Raw genomic sequence first — 15,132 nt, forward strand, 5'->3', positions numbered from 1 at the left:
ATTCAACCGGTTTGCTAAAAAATGTTACATGTATATGTGGTAGATGTTGGATAATTTGTGTTTATAGGATTAATTGTATATAGTTCAATAATTTCCATATGATTGGTGACTAATTTAATCGATAATTAAGGTGCTGGATACTTGTATTTGAATAATAGATTATTTGTATATAAATGGTGGATAATTTGTGTCCGAATGGTAATTAATTTCTATATGAATTGTGATTAATTTGTTTATGAATGGTGGATAATTTTATATGAATGGTGGATAATATTATATGAATGGTCGATAATGTTACATGAATGGTAGATAATTTTATATGAATGGTAGATAATTTTATCTGAAGAATAATACATTATTTGTATATAAATGGTGGATAATTTGTGTACGAATGGTAATTAATTTGTATTGGAATTGTGATTAATTTGTTGTTGAATGTTGGATAATTATATATGGTAGATAATTTTTTGTATGAATGGCAGATGATTTTATGTGAATGGTAGATAATGTTTATATGAATGATGGATAATTGTATATGAATAGTGGATAATTTGTATTGAATGCTGGATAATTTGTATATGAATGGTGGATAATGTTTATATGAATGATGGATAATTTATTCATGAATAGCAGATAATTTGTGTACAAACGGTAGATAATTTGTATATGAATGTTGGATAATTTGTATATGAATGTTGGATAATTTATATATGAATGGTAGATAATTTGTATATGAATGGTAGATAATTTGTATATGAATGGTGGATAATTTGTATATGAATGGTGGATAATTTGTATATGAATAGTGGATAATGTTTATAAATTGTGAATAATTTGTATATGAATGGCAGATAATTTGTGTACAAATGGTAGATAATTTATATATGAATGGTAGATAATTTGTATATGAATGGTGGATAATTTGTTTATGAATGGTGGATAATGTTTATAAATTGTGAATAATTTGTATATGAATGGTAGATAATTTGTATATGAATGGTAGATAATTTGTTTATGAATGGTGGATAATGTTTATAAATTGTATATAATTTGTATATGAATGGTGGATAATTTGTTTATGAATGGTGGATAATGTTTATAAATTGTAAATAATTTGTATATGAATGGTGGATAATATGTCTATGAATGGTGAATAATTTGTTTATGAATGGTAGATAATTTATATATGAATGGTGGATAATTTGTTTATAAATGGTGAATAATTTGTATATGAATGGTGGATAACTTTATTGAATGGTGGATAATTTGTATACGAATGGTGGATAATGTTTATAAATTATGAATAATTTGTATATGAATGATAGATAATTTGTGTACAAATGGTAGATAATTTATTTATGAATGGTGGATAATTTATATATGAATGGTGGATAATTTGTTTATGAATTGTAGATAATTTGTATGTGAATGGTAGATAATTTGTATGTGAATGGTAGATAATTTGTGTGTGAATGGTGGATAATTTATATATGAATAGTAGATGATTTGTATTGAATGGTGGATAATGTTTATAAATTGTGGATGATTTGTATATGAATGGTAGATAGTTTGTGTACAAATGCTGGATGATTTGTATATGAATGGTAGATAATTTGTTTATGAATGGTGGATAATTTGTTCATGAATGTTAGATAATTTTGTACAAATGCTGGATAATTTCTATATGAATGGTAGATAATTTGTATATGAATGGTAGATAATTTCTGTACACAAATGCTGGATAATTTGTATATGAATGGTAGATAATTTCTATATGAATGGTGGATAATTTGTATATGAATGGTGGATAATTTGTATTGAATGGTGGATAATGTTTATAAATTGTGGATAATTTGTATATGAATGGTAGATAATTTGTGTACAATTGGTAGATAATTTGTATATGAATGGTGATAATTTGTATATGAATGGTAGATAATTTGTATATGAATGGTAGATAATTTGTGTACAAATCTGGATAATTTGTATATGAATGGTAGATAATTTGTTTATAAATTATGGATTATTTGTATATGAATAGTAGATAATTCGCGTACAAATGCTGGATAATTTGTATATGAATGGTAGATAATTTGTATATGAATGGTGGATCATTTGTATATCGACGGTGGATAATTTGTATATGAATGGTGGATAATTTGTATATGAATGGTGGATAATTTGTAAATGAATAGTAGATAATTTGTGTACAAATGCTGGATAATTTGTATATGAATGGTAGATAATTTGTATATGAATGGTGGATAATTTGTTTATAAATAGTGGTTAATTTGTATATGAATAGTGGATAATTTGTTTATGAATGGTGGTTAATTTGTGTACAAATGCTGGATATTTTGTATATGAATGGTGGATGATTTACCCAAATAAATTACTGGTAAATAGTTTTCTTTAAAATTCAAGCATATTTATCACTAGATCTTGCTGTTATTGTGCCAACCTCTCCAAGTATATATTAATAGTGCTATATTATGTCTTGCCCCTCTGCCTCTGAGATGCCCCTCTGCCTCTGAGATGCCCCTCTGCCTCTGAGATGCCCCTCTGCCTCTGAGATGCCCCTCTGCCTCTGAGATGCCTCTCTGCCTCTGAGATGCATCATCAACTGTATCTTTTAGTGTCCTATTTCAATTAAATTAGGACAGCATCAACAATTAGATCACTTTCATTTATTTCAGATTTGAAGATGGGACTGTGTCTTTCCTAGATATCATATCTCTAAAACATGGATTTGATGCTTTCACTAGATTAGCAGGTATGTTGTCTCCTTTACTGACAGATACTAACTATACTACTGCTATTTTCCATATTCTAAATGAAGAACACAGCCACAGTTGATGATGATGTTTCTTTTCATCTTTCTATTTCTACAATCACATTAGCACTTTATAAAAACACATTTACATTGAGCTGACCATGCAAATCTATGAAGGATGCCATACCACAACATTTTTCAAATATTACTTTTTGACTCCCATGTGCGAAGCACAAAATGGGAGTCTTTGCAGTTAGTGTGTCTGTATGTGTGTGTGTCTGTATGTGTGCATGTGTGTGTGTATGTGTGTATGTGTGTCCGACTGTTCCACTGCTATCTCAAGAACCATACATCGGTTTTTGATGAAACTTGGTGCATAGATGCTCTGAATATATGCGCAGATTTGATTAGTTTTTTGGTAAAAATCCGTGCATATTAATTACCTAATTTGCAGGATAATTAGCTATTTTTTAGTGGTTCCATGACTGTTCCACTGATATCTAAACAACCACTCATTGGATTTTGATGAAACTTGGTACATAGATGCTCTGAACTAATGCTAGGTTTTGATTAGGTTTTGGTAAAAATCCATGCTCGTTAATTACCTAATTTGCATGATAATTAGCTAATTTTTAGCTGCTCTATGACTGTTCCACTGATATCTAAAGAACCACTCATTGGATTTTGATGAAACTTGGTACATAGATGCTCTGAACATATGCGCAGATTTGATTAGTTTTTGGTAAAAATCCGTGCATATTAATTACCTAATTTGCATGATAATTAGCTAATTTTTAGCTGCTCTATGACTGTTCCACTGATATCTAAAGAACCACTCATTGTATTTTGATGAAACTTTGTACATACATGCTCTAAACTAATGCTAGGTTTTGATTAGTTTTTGGTAATAATCCGTGGATACTAATTACCTAATTTGCATAATGATTAGTCAATTATCTCAAGTACTAATCATCACATTTCAATGAAACTTGGTACATAGATGTCATCTGACACTGCACAGACCTGATAGTTTTTATGGTAATATCAGTACATATTAATTACCTAATTTGCATAATTAATTAATTTTCAGCATTTGATATAAGTACTAATCATCACATTTCAATGAAACTTGGTACATAGATGTCATATGACACTGCACAGACCTGATAGTTTTTATGGTAATATCAGTACATATTAATTACCTAATTTGCATAATTAATTCATTTTCAGCATTTGATATAAGTACTAATCATCACATTTCAATGAAACTTGGTACATAGATGTCATATGGCACTGCACAGACCTGATAGTTTTTATGGTAATATCAGTACATATTAATTACCTAATTTGCATAATTAATTAATTTTCAGCATTTGATATAAGTAGTGAGCATTACATTTCAATGAAACTTGGTACTTACATACTCAAGGACTATGCAGAGATTGATTGTTTCCGATAAATATTTGTGCATATTAATCACCTAATTTGCATAATGATTAGTCAATTTTCGTTTTTTCCACTGATATCTCAAGTACTAATCATCACATTTCAATGAAACTTGGTACATGGATGACATCTGACACTGCACAGACCTGATAGTTTTTATGGTAATATCAGTACATATTAATTACCTAATTTGCATAATTAATTAATTTTCAGCATTTGATATAAGTACTAATCATCACATTTCAATGAAACTTGGTACATGGATGACATCTGACACTGCACAGACCTGATAGTTTTTATGGTAATATCAGTACATATTAATTACCTAATTTGCATAATTAATTAATTTTCAGCATTTGATATAAGTACTAATCATCACATTTCAATGAAACTTGGTACATAGATGTCATATGACACTGCACAGACCTGATAGTTTTTATGGTAATATCAGTACATATTAATTACCTAATTTGCATAATTAATTAATTTCCAGCATTTGATACAAGTAGTGAGCATTACATTTCAATGAAACTTGGTACTTACATACTCAAGGACTATGCAGAGATTGTTTCCGATAAATATTTGTGCATGTTAATCACGTAATTTGCATAATTAGTTAATTTTCAGCTTTTCCACGGGTATCTCAAGTACTAATCATCGCATTTCAATGAAACTTGGTACATAGATCCTTTAGGACTATGCAGAGACCTGATTAGTTTTAGGGCAAATAATTGTGCATATTAATTAACTAATTTGCATAATTAATTTTCAGCTTTTCTACTGATATCTAAAGTACTAATCATCACATTTCAATGAATCTAGAATTATGCAGACCCACTTAGTTTCCGGTAAATATTTGTGCAGATTAATCACCTAATTTGCATAATTAACCAACTTTCACACTGATATCTCAGGTACTAAACATCACATATCATTGAATGTACATGGATGCTGTAGGACAATAGACAGACCTGGATAATTGTGGGTTAAAATCTGTACATATTAATTACCTAATTTGCATAATTAACCAATTTTAAGTTTTCACACTAATATCTAAAGTACTAATTATTCCATTTCAATGAAACTTAGTACAAAGATGCTCTAGGACAATGTACAAACCTAATTAGTTTGGGGTAAAAATCTGTTCATATTAATTCCCTAATAAGCATAATAATTCATAATTTTTTGGTTCTAATCGCATTTCAATTAAACTTGGAAACATAGATTTTCTGTTACATTGCACAGACCTCATTAGTTTTCACTCAAATCTGTTCATATTAATTTTCTGATTTGCATAATTAGTTTTCAGCTAAGTAATTTCGAATTATATTTAATGTGTCTCCAATACTCTCAGCACATGGGTTCTTTCTAAGCTTTCTTTGATTGAATTTGTATTATGATATACATGTCTAAGCAAAAATTCATTGAATGATCACAAAAAACTGGCCTTACTAACTGTAACTGCACAGTCTCTGTTTAGGGAACAATTAAACTTGCTTTCTTATCTTAACATTTTAACACCACATATTTGGTGTTAATCAAACTTACTGAGCCCGCAACTAAATTGCACACGTGTAATCCCAAGACGTTATTCTACACGTGTAATCCCAAGACGTTATTCCACACGTGTAATCCCAAGACGTTATTACACACGTGTAATCCCAAGACGTTATTACACACGTGTAATCCCAAGACGTTATTACACACGTGTAATCCCAAGATGTTATTACACACGTCTAATACCAAGATGTTATTACACGCGTGTAATCCCAAAACGTTATTACACGCGTGTAATCCCAAGACGTTATTACACACGTGTAATCTCAAGACATTATTACACACGTGTAATCCCAAGACGTTATTACACACGTGTAATCCCAAGACGTTATTACACACATGTAATCCCAAGACGTTATTACATACGTGTAATCCCAAGACGTTATTACATACGTGTAATCCCAAGACATAAATTACACACGTGAAATCCCAAGACGTTATTGCACACGTGTAATCCCAAGACGTTATTGCACACGTGTAATCCCAAGACGTTATTGCAGACGTGTAATCCCAAGACGTTATTACACACGTGAAATCCCAAGACGTTATTGCACACGTGTAATCCCAAGACGTTATTGCACACGTGTAATCCCAAGACGTTATTACATACGTGTAATCCCAAGACATAAATTACACACGTGAAATCCCAAGACGTTATTGCACACGTGTAATCCCAAGACGTTATTGCAGACGTGTAATCCCAAGACATAAATTACACACGTGAAATCCCAAGACGTTATTGCACACGTGTAATCCCAAGACGTTATTGCACACGTGTAATCCCAAGACGTTATTGCACACGTGAAATCCCAAGACGTTATTGCACACGTGTAATCCCAAGACGTTATTGCAGACGTGTAATCCCAAGACGTTATTGCAGACGTGTAATCCCAAGACGTTATTACACACGTGTAATCCCAAGACGTTATTGCACACGTGTAATCCCAAGACGTTATTGCACACGTGTAATCCCAAGACGTTATTGCAGACGTGTAATCCCAAGACGTTATTACACACATGTAATCCCAAGACGTTATTACATACGTGTAATCCCAAGACATAAATTACACACGTGAAATCCCAAGACGTTATTGCACACGTGTAATCCCAAGACGTTATTACATACGTGTAATCCCAAGACATAAATTACACACGTGAAATCCCAAGACGTTATTGCACACGTGTAATCCCAAGACGTTATTACATACGTGTAATCGCAAGACATAAATTACACACGTGAAATCCCAAGACGTTATTGCACACGTGTAATCCCAAGACGTTATTGCAGACGTGTAATCCCAAGACGTTATTACACACGTGTAATCTCAAGACATAAATTACACACGTGTAATCCCAAGACGTTATTGCACACGTGTAATCCCAAGACGTTATTGCAGACGTGTAATCCCAAGACGTTATTACACACATGTAATCCCAAGACGTTATTGCACACGTGTAATCCCAAGACGTTATTACGCACGTGTAATCCCAAGGCGTTATTGCACACGTGTAATCTCAAGACGTTATTGCACACGTGTAATCCCAAGACGTTATTACGCACGTGTAATCCCAAGACGTTATTACGCACGTGTAATCCCAAGACGTTATTGCACACGTGTAATCTCAAGACGTTATTGCACACGTGTAATCTCAAGACGTTATTGCACACGTGTAATCCCAAGGCGTTATTGCACACGTGTAATCTCAAGACGTTATTGCACACGTGTAATCCCAAGACGTTATTGCGCACGTGTAATCCCAAGACGTTATTACGCACGTGTAATCCCAAGACGTTATTACACACGTGTAATCCTAAGCCGTTATTGCACAGATTACCAGAATGAAATGATGGTCACGTAATTTCTTTTCATGTCATTACAATATATGTCAAATACAATGTATATATAAAGCACTAGCTTTTTGGAAGATGTTGAATTAACTTATGATGAGGGTGGGCAAGGGGGATACCCGGTACGGGTTACAGAAAATAACAAATGCATTTTACGGTTTTACAAGCAATAAATAAAAGTTCCATTTACAGTAAAAAATGTGTTTTTACACTTTATAGATAAAACAAATTCCTAATTACATTTTACAGTTTTTAATATATTTGTGAATCAAGAACAAAACATTACCACACATTGAATAATCCTCCGGTCAACCCGGTCTGCTGTAACAAATCTCCTGGGTTTGTGTGACGAATCAGGCCAGGAATTTATGTTGAACGTTAATGTGTGATTTATTTCCGGTGTGATATAAGAACAATGTTTGATGAGGACACTTGCACAACGCATTAAATAAAGTGTAGATAATATTGCTCATTATTATAATATTGTCATTGTAAAAGTCAGAATATTATGGTACATCATGTTAACTTTGAATGTAAATGGGTGCATTACTTTAGCAAACAAGCATACAAATTAAATATGCATATGATCATGACATGTATAATCTGTACAGATACAGAAGATAAGGGATGGATATTTTGACAAGTTTTTTAGAATAAATATTATAGTAACAAATACAAATCAGGCAAAACAATGATCATCATGGTGTGTTGTATTAGGATTTGCTCTTATGCTTACTAAAAATATACAATTATATATTTTCATTATTATATACCCTATATATAAAATATGTTTTTGAAATTCAGTTCTTCAGCCCCTTGATAAATTTTGGTTCCTAAAGCATCTCTAATAAATTACCATCTAACTGCTGGACTGAATTAATGATATTATAAAAAATCATAGACGATTTGGCAAAAATCGGTCGTTTTTGGCATCAACGAATTTCTGCTTGGAAACACAAGGGTGATAATACTCAATTTTCTAGAAAGCAGGTTGTTTGGATCGGACTGTCTCTTTTGTTTTGAGTTCATTGGGAGTCTAGAAACACAACACAACATTGTTTTTTAATGAATATAGAATATGTTCTGTTTCAATACAGGATTTTGTTATGCCAATCGGGCAATTTTACCAATTTCTTAGTGGAGCGTCCCCTGTATAAATAGTCCTCCACTCTCCAAAAATTGACAATGGTACTAGCCCTGAATGGTCTTCCTGTTCAGTGCGTTTTTGATTGTAGCAAAGTTTACGCCACTGTACAAAATTATGCACACTCGCGAATTTGACAACATTCACTTGAGCGTTTTAGGGTGGTCGGAATAGAAGCAAATGGATGGAAATGACAGTTACATCACTCATGAACATTCATGATTCCATTGCTGGCCGGGATAGATGTATTTGTGTTCATTTCTATGCAATATTGTCTACACTTGCGATTCTCAATCTTGATGTGTAAAATCATATCGCTGCTATGGACGATGACGGCTGATAGATTATTTTGGTTCTGTGGCTCTCTTAGCATGGGCAACTGATATTTAGGTTTCTGTTTTATTTTAATATTCTAATTTTTTTTATTTAAAAAAATTATGTCGTTTTCCCCGTCAAAATCAAAGCATAAAAAACTTGCTACAACATCGGTAAATCTACTACCGCGTTGCGTTCACCCAAGGTCACTGAACCGTCATTAACATATTTAAATGAGCCACGTGTAATGAAAACATGGCAGTTATTGTATCACATTGAGCATTTAGATTCAACTGAAATCATTCGTTTACGTTGAAACTAAGTTGAATTTTACTTCCAATTCATGAAAATTCAACGAATTTTTTTTTTTTTTTACGTTAATATAATCATTACTGAATAATAATCAACTATTGAAAACGAAAACAAGTAAGTTATTCACTTGCAAAACACAGAATGACCGAATTGTGTTACTGAGATCAGCCTGCAGTGATCATTTGCTACCGGTACTAACCACTAAGCAATGTATTCGTGTTTGTATTTATTCAAAACTTCTTTTAGAACATACTTTACTTTTCGTTATCAACAAAATTTGAAAAAAAATTACAATTTCAACATTTTGCGATGCCTATTTTAGAACCAAATTAAGGCCTTTCACTCTTCTCTAAGTGTGACACCTAAACCAATATTAATTGTGCAATTGTTAAAATGCCTACCTACACATTTATTGGTTTTGTTTCTGTTGCCCTGAAATAGACATTTGTAAAAAAAAAAATTAAAAAATAATGCTTGATTAAAATTGAAAAAAAAAGATGTAGCCATGTAGCCCCTTCCTGTCATTTGTTTCCAACTTCTTCCAAAGTAAAACTGGCGAAGCCATATAAGTGCCATACAACCATCAACTGTGGAAAACTTTTAAAATCTTTATTTTGTTGTCTGTGAATTAATATAACATTTGAAATGGCTCAATGGTGAAAAATATTCGCAAGCAATTGGTCTTCTGGTGGTACTACACTGCACATTTATGCACAGTCAGTATCCCAATACATGATCACTAAGATATGATCTCAGCTTACTGAGTGGTTGAAATGGAAAACTGAATTGAAAACATCCAGTAACATCTCAAACAAATTTCCGTCTGCTGTGAATACAGGGTCAAGCGATTGACCAATAAAAAATGTGAGTATCAGGTCATTGAATGTATCCAAAAACATGGTACCAATGATCTGAAATTTCAGGAGTGCTTGCTGAAGGCTTATCAATCCTGCTGTGTTAAAAGATACAGTTCATGCTGTAGAACATGAATCAAACTCTTACACTGTTCGAAAATTAAATTTATATCTTTTTTTATGTCTTTTTTTCTATCTAGAATTTTAGTATTCCCAAATTAATTTTAAATATTATCTATTCTGTACCCACATATTCTTTATACTTATTTTTAACTATGATTTTTATTTTTTGTACAGGCAGCAGGGGTATTTATATACCCTTCTATATTGATCTATTTGCCCTTTAGTGGCTCATCTGCAATATTGACCTAGTGGCTCAACTTTAATATTGCCCTGTAGTGGCTCAATATCAATATTGCCCTATTGTGGCTCAACATTAATATTGCCCTGTAGTGGCTCAACATTAATATTGCCTGTAGTGGCTCAATATCAATATTGCCCTGTAGTGGCTCAACATCAATATTGCCCTGTAGTGGCTCAATATCAATATTGCCCTGTTGTGGCTCAACATTAATATTGCCCTGTAGTGGCTCAACATTAATATTACCCTGTAGTGGCTCAACATTAATATTGCCCTGTAGTGGCTCAACATTAATATTGCCCTGTAGTGGCTCAACATTAATATTGCCCTGTAGTGGCTCAACATTAATATTGCCCTGTTATGGCTCAACATTAATATTGCCCTGTTGTGGCTCAATATCAATATTGCCCTGTAGTGGCTCAACATTAATATTACCCTGTAGTGGCTCAATATCAATATTGCCCTGTAGTGGCTCAACATTAATATTGCCCTGTAGTGGCTCAACATCAATATTGCCCTGTAGTAGCTCAACATCGATATTGCCCTGTAGTGGCTCAACATCGATATAGCCCTGTAGTGGCTCAAATTCAATATTGCTCAGTATTTGCTCAATTTCAATATTGCCCTGTAGTGGCTCAACATCAACATTGCCCTGTAGTGGCATAACATCACTATTGCCTTGTAGTGGTTTGTCAATACTGTCCTATAGTGGCTCATCTTCAATACTGCCACCTGGTGGCTCATCTACAATACTGATCCTTTGAGGCATATTATTCAAGCACAGTAATATCAATCTTATAAAACATTGAATTTGAATTTAGTAATATCACTGATAAATATCACTGTACTAAGAAGACAATTATTGTTACTGTGTTCTTGAATTATTATTTTCCCTGAAAATATGGCTTTACTGTATTTACAGTTTCTTAATAAATATTGCTGTATGTACAGTAAATACTTTTTAAACAATAAACCATACTATACTTTTAAGAAATGTTATTTGTACAATGCGAGAATGATTCTATTGCTTGGTGGTGATATAGAAACAAATCCAGGTCCTCTTGATGCACAAAGAATGAAATTAACATGTCAAGTCAAAGGAGTTATTAAAGATACTGAACATAAGGGGTCACTCAGATTTATGAATGATATCTCTGGAGCAAGTACGTGTATGACAAATAGTCTTGTTGCACTTGTGTACTCAGAGATTCTGGACATGAATCAATGGAATTCTTCAATTATCAGTAAAATATTAGATTACGGAAAATTACTTTATGATGAGGTGTATCCGCATAGACAGAGTACTGATTCATCATCCTACTTGCAGATTTCAGATTTAAAAGTTTGCTTCTCAGTTGAGTTGTATCAATTTTGATGTTCTCCAGGTATATTTTACTGATCATTTTATTATCCCATGGTTATACTAGCATGCACTGTATGGTTTATATGCTCAGGGCAAATCACAGCATCAATCACATGCAATAGAGTTCGGCAACATGATATCACAGGCAATGCAAAGCAGTTCAGCTAACTGATACAGAATAACCTCATTATTGGAAGTATATTTGGACAGTTAAAATGATTTCATCTTTTTCTTTATACTTTGCTATTTATGTACCTATATGTACATTTTGTGTGACATGTCAAATACAATCACAGCTATTAAATTGTTTATTATCTACATTTCCAGTACTATGCAGTGCCCCCCTCCAATCTTCATTGTAGAACAGTTAGATGCAATGAACACACTTAGATATATCATACCACCAATATCACTATCTCTTTGTCATTTATAGTTCACAATTGATTTATAAAAGGAAATGATTTGACACAGTGTATTCATTTTGTTAACAGGATTTAGTATCATGTTTCTTTCATTGTCTGTATTATATTTATTAGTCTTGTGACATAAGCTTGTCTATAACTTTCACTTTTCTTTTTTTATTTAGCCCTGCATGAATGAAATCAGTACAAGTACAGCCCATTGAGTCATCACATGTGTATGTAGGGTGTCTTGTACATATCACATTAAGACACAGTTTAATTTACAGTCATAATTCATGATCTAATCTGAATGAAAAGTGGATTTGCAATGTGTGGTTAATGCCCTCTTTCAATAGTGAAATATTTGTTCATGTCAGTTACAATTCATTATTTTACATGTTAATAGTTCTTATGGCTGTTTAAATATTCTATGAAGCAGCACTGTTGTTTTGATGGAAAATTAAACTATTAGTTAATGGTATATACCGGTATGTACTAGAATGATGAAAAAGTAAATTTCTAAATCTTTGGTGAGAATTGTTGTTATTCTTGTCACTTCATTTGGGGAGAATAACAATTCTTGTCGCTACAAATGCATTGAAAGTTTGCTATGATTCTCTCCCATGAAACAGTAAAAAATTGTATTTGTGCAAGGTAGTGTCACAAGGTTAAATCACATATGAATCCCAAACTCCCAAGAATTTTACCACCAGTTTAAAGTTAAACAATTTGTGTAAAACAGGGATAATTTAACTGATGGCCACCAGTAAAGGTAGAGAGAACATTCAAAAACTGACTAGGGAAATAATAGTTTTTATAAACTAACAAGTATGGTACAACTAAAAGCACAGGAGTAACTTGTGTGAGGTTTGACTTTCCTGAAGAATGTCAAGTCGTGAAAACCATTACAGTGGCCGGCAAATGGCAACTGGAGTTCACACGCTGAATTCACTTTCTCAACTTAGTCACATTTCCTGTTGGATAGCAAATTAAATTGTTGAGTTCATCCATGGCATTATCTGCTCACAAAATTTTGGGGTCGTTGTGTACAGCAATCTGTTCTGTACAGCTACTGCAATGTACAAACCAGTTCAATCTGCCCTGTACAGCTACTGGTATGTACAAAGCAGTTCAATCAGCCCTGTACAGCTACTGGTATGTACAAACCAGTTCAATCTGCCCTGTAAAGCTACTGTAATGTACAAACCAGTTCAATCAGCCCTGTACAGCTACTGGTATGTACAAACCAGTTCAATCTGCCCTGTACAGCTACTGGTATGTACTAACCAGTTCAATCTGCCCTGTACAGCTACTGGGATGTACAAACCAGTTCAATCTGCCCTGTACAGCTAATGGCATGTACAAACAAGTTCAATCTGCCCTGTACAGCTACTGGGATGTACAAACCAGTTCAATCTACCCTGTACAGCTACTGGTACGTACAAACCAGTTCAATCAGCGCTGTACAGCTACTGGTATGTACAAACCAGTTCAATCAGCCCTGTACAGCTACTGGTATGTACAATCCAGTTCAATCTGCCCTGTAAAGCTACTGGGATGTACAAACCTGTTCAATCAGCCCTGTACAGCTACTGGGATGTACAAACGAGTGCAATCTGCCATGTACAGCTACTGGTATGTACAAACCAGTTCAATCAGCCATGTGTACCTACTGGTATGTACAAACCAGTTCAATCTGCCCTGCACAGCTACTGGTATGTACAAACCAGTTCAATCTGCCATGTATAACTACTGGTATATACAAACCAGTTCAATCAGCCATGTATGCGACTTGTATGTACAAACCAGTTCAATCAGCCATGTACAGCTACTGGTATGTACAGACCAGTTCAATCAGCCCTGTACACCTACTGGGATGTACAGACCAGTTCAATCTGCCCTGTACAGCTACTGGTACGTACAAACCAGTTCAATCAGCCCTGTACAACTACTGGGATGTACAAACCAGTTCAATCTGCCCTGTACAGCTACTGGTATGTACAAACCAGTTCAATCTGCCCTGTACAGCTACTGGTATGTACAAATCAGTTCAATCAGCCCTGTACAGCTACTGGTATGTACAAACCAGTTCAATCAGCCCTGTACAGCTACTGGTATGTACAAACCAGTTCAATCAGCTCTGTACAGCTACTGGTATGTACAAACCAGTTCAATCAGCCCTGTACAGCTACTGGTATGTACAAACCAGTTCAATCTGCCCTGTAAAGCTACTGCAATGTACAAACCAGTTCAATCAGCCCTGTACAGCTACTGGTATGTACAACCCAGTTCAATCTGCCCTGTACAGCTACTGGTATGTAAAAACCAGTTCAATCTGCCCTGTACAGCTACTGGGATGTACAAACCAGTTCAATCTGCCCTGTACAGCTACTGGGATGTACAAACCAGTTCAATCTGCCCTGTACAGCTAATGGCATGTACAAACAAGTTCAATCTGCCCTGTACAGCTACTGGTATGTACAAACCAGTTCAATCAGCGCTGTACAGCTACTGGTATGTACAACCCAGTTCAATCTGCCCTGTACAGCTACTGGTATGTAAAAACCAGTTCAATCTGCCCTGTACAGCTACTGGGATGTACAAACCAGTTCAATCTGCCCTGTACAGCTAATGGCATGTACAAACCAGTTCAATCTGCCCTGTACAGCTAATGGCATGTACAAACAAGTTCAATCTGCCCTGTACAGCTACTGGGATGTACAAACCAGTTCAATCTGCCCTGTACAGCTAATGGCA

General features: G+C 34.0%; 1 protein-coding gene across 1 annotated transcript in view; it reads left to right on the top strand.

Moving 5' to 3' along the window:
* The window catches only part of LOC102802829 (molybdenum cofactor sulfurase-like), a 39,767-nt gene extending 26,855 nt beyond the window's left edge, over nt 1–12,912 (top strand). Inside the window, exons 4-5 of the mRNA XM_006821444.2 lie at nt 2,697–2,773; nt 12,561–12,912. Of these exons, the coding sequence (XP_006821507.2) occupies nt 2,697–2,773; nt 12,561–12,574 (91 nt within the window). The 3' untranslated portion in view covers nt 12,575–12,912. The remainder of the gene's footprint in view (nt 1–2,696; nt 2,774–12,560) is intronic.
* The last annotated feature ends 2,220 nt before the right edge of the window (nt 12,913–15,132 follow it).

The sequence above is a fragment of the Saccoglossus kowalevskii genome, chromosome 21, assembly GCF_978046115.1.
Source record: "Saccoglossus kowalevskii chromosome 21, keSacKowa6.1, whole genome shotgun sequence".
In the NCBI taxonomy this organism is placed as follows: domain Eukaryota; kingdom Metazoa; phylum Hemichordata; class Enteropneusta; family Harrimaniidae; genus Saccoglossus; species Saccoglossus kowalevskii.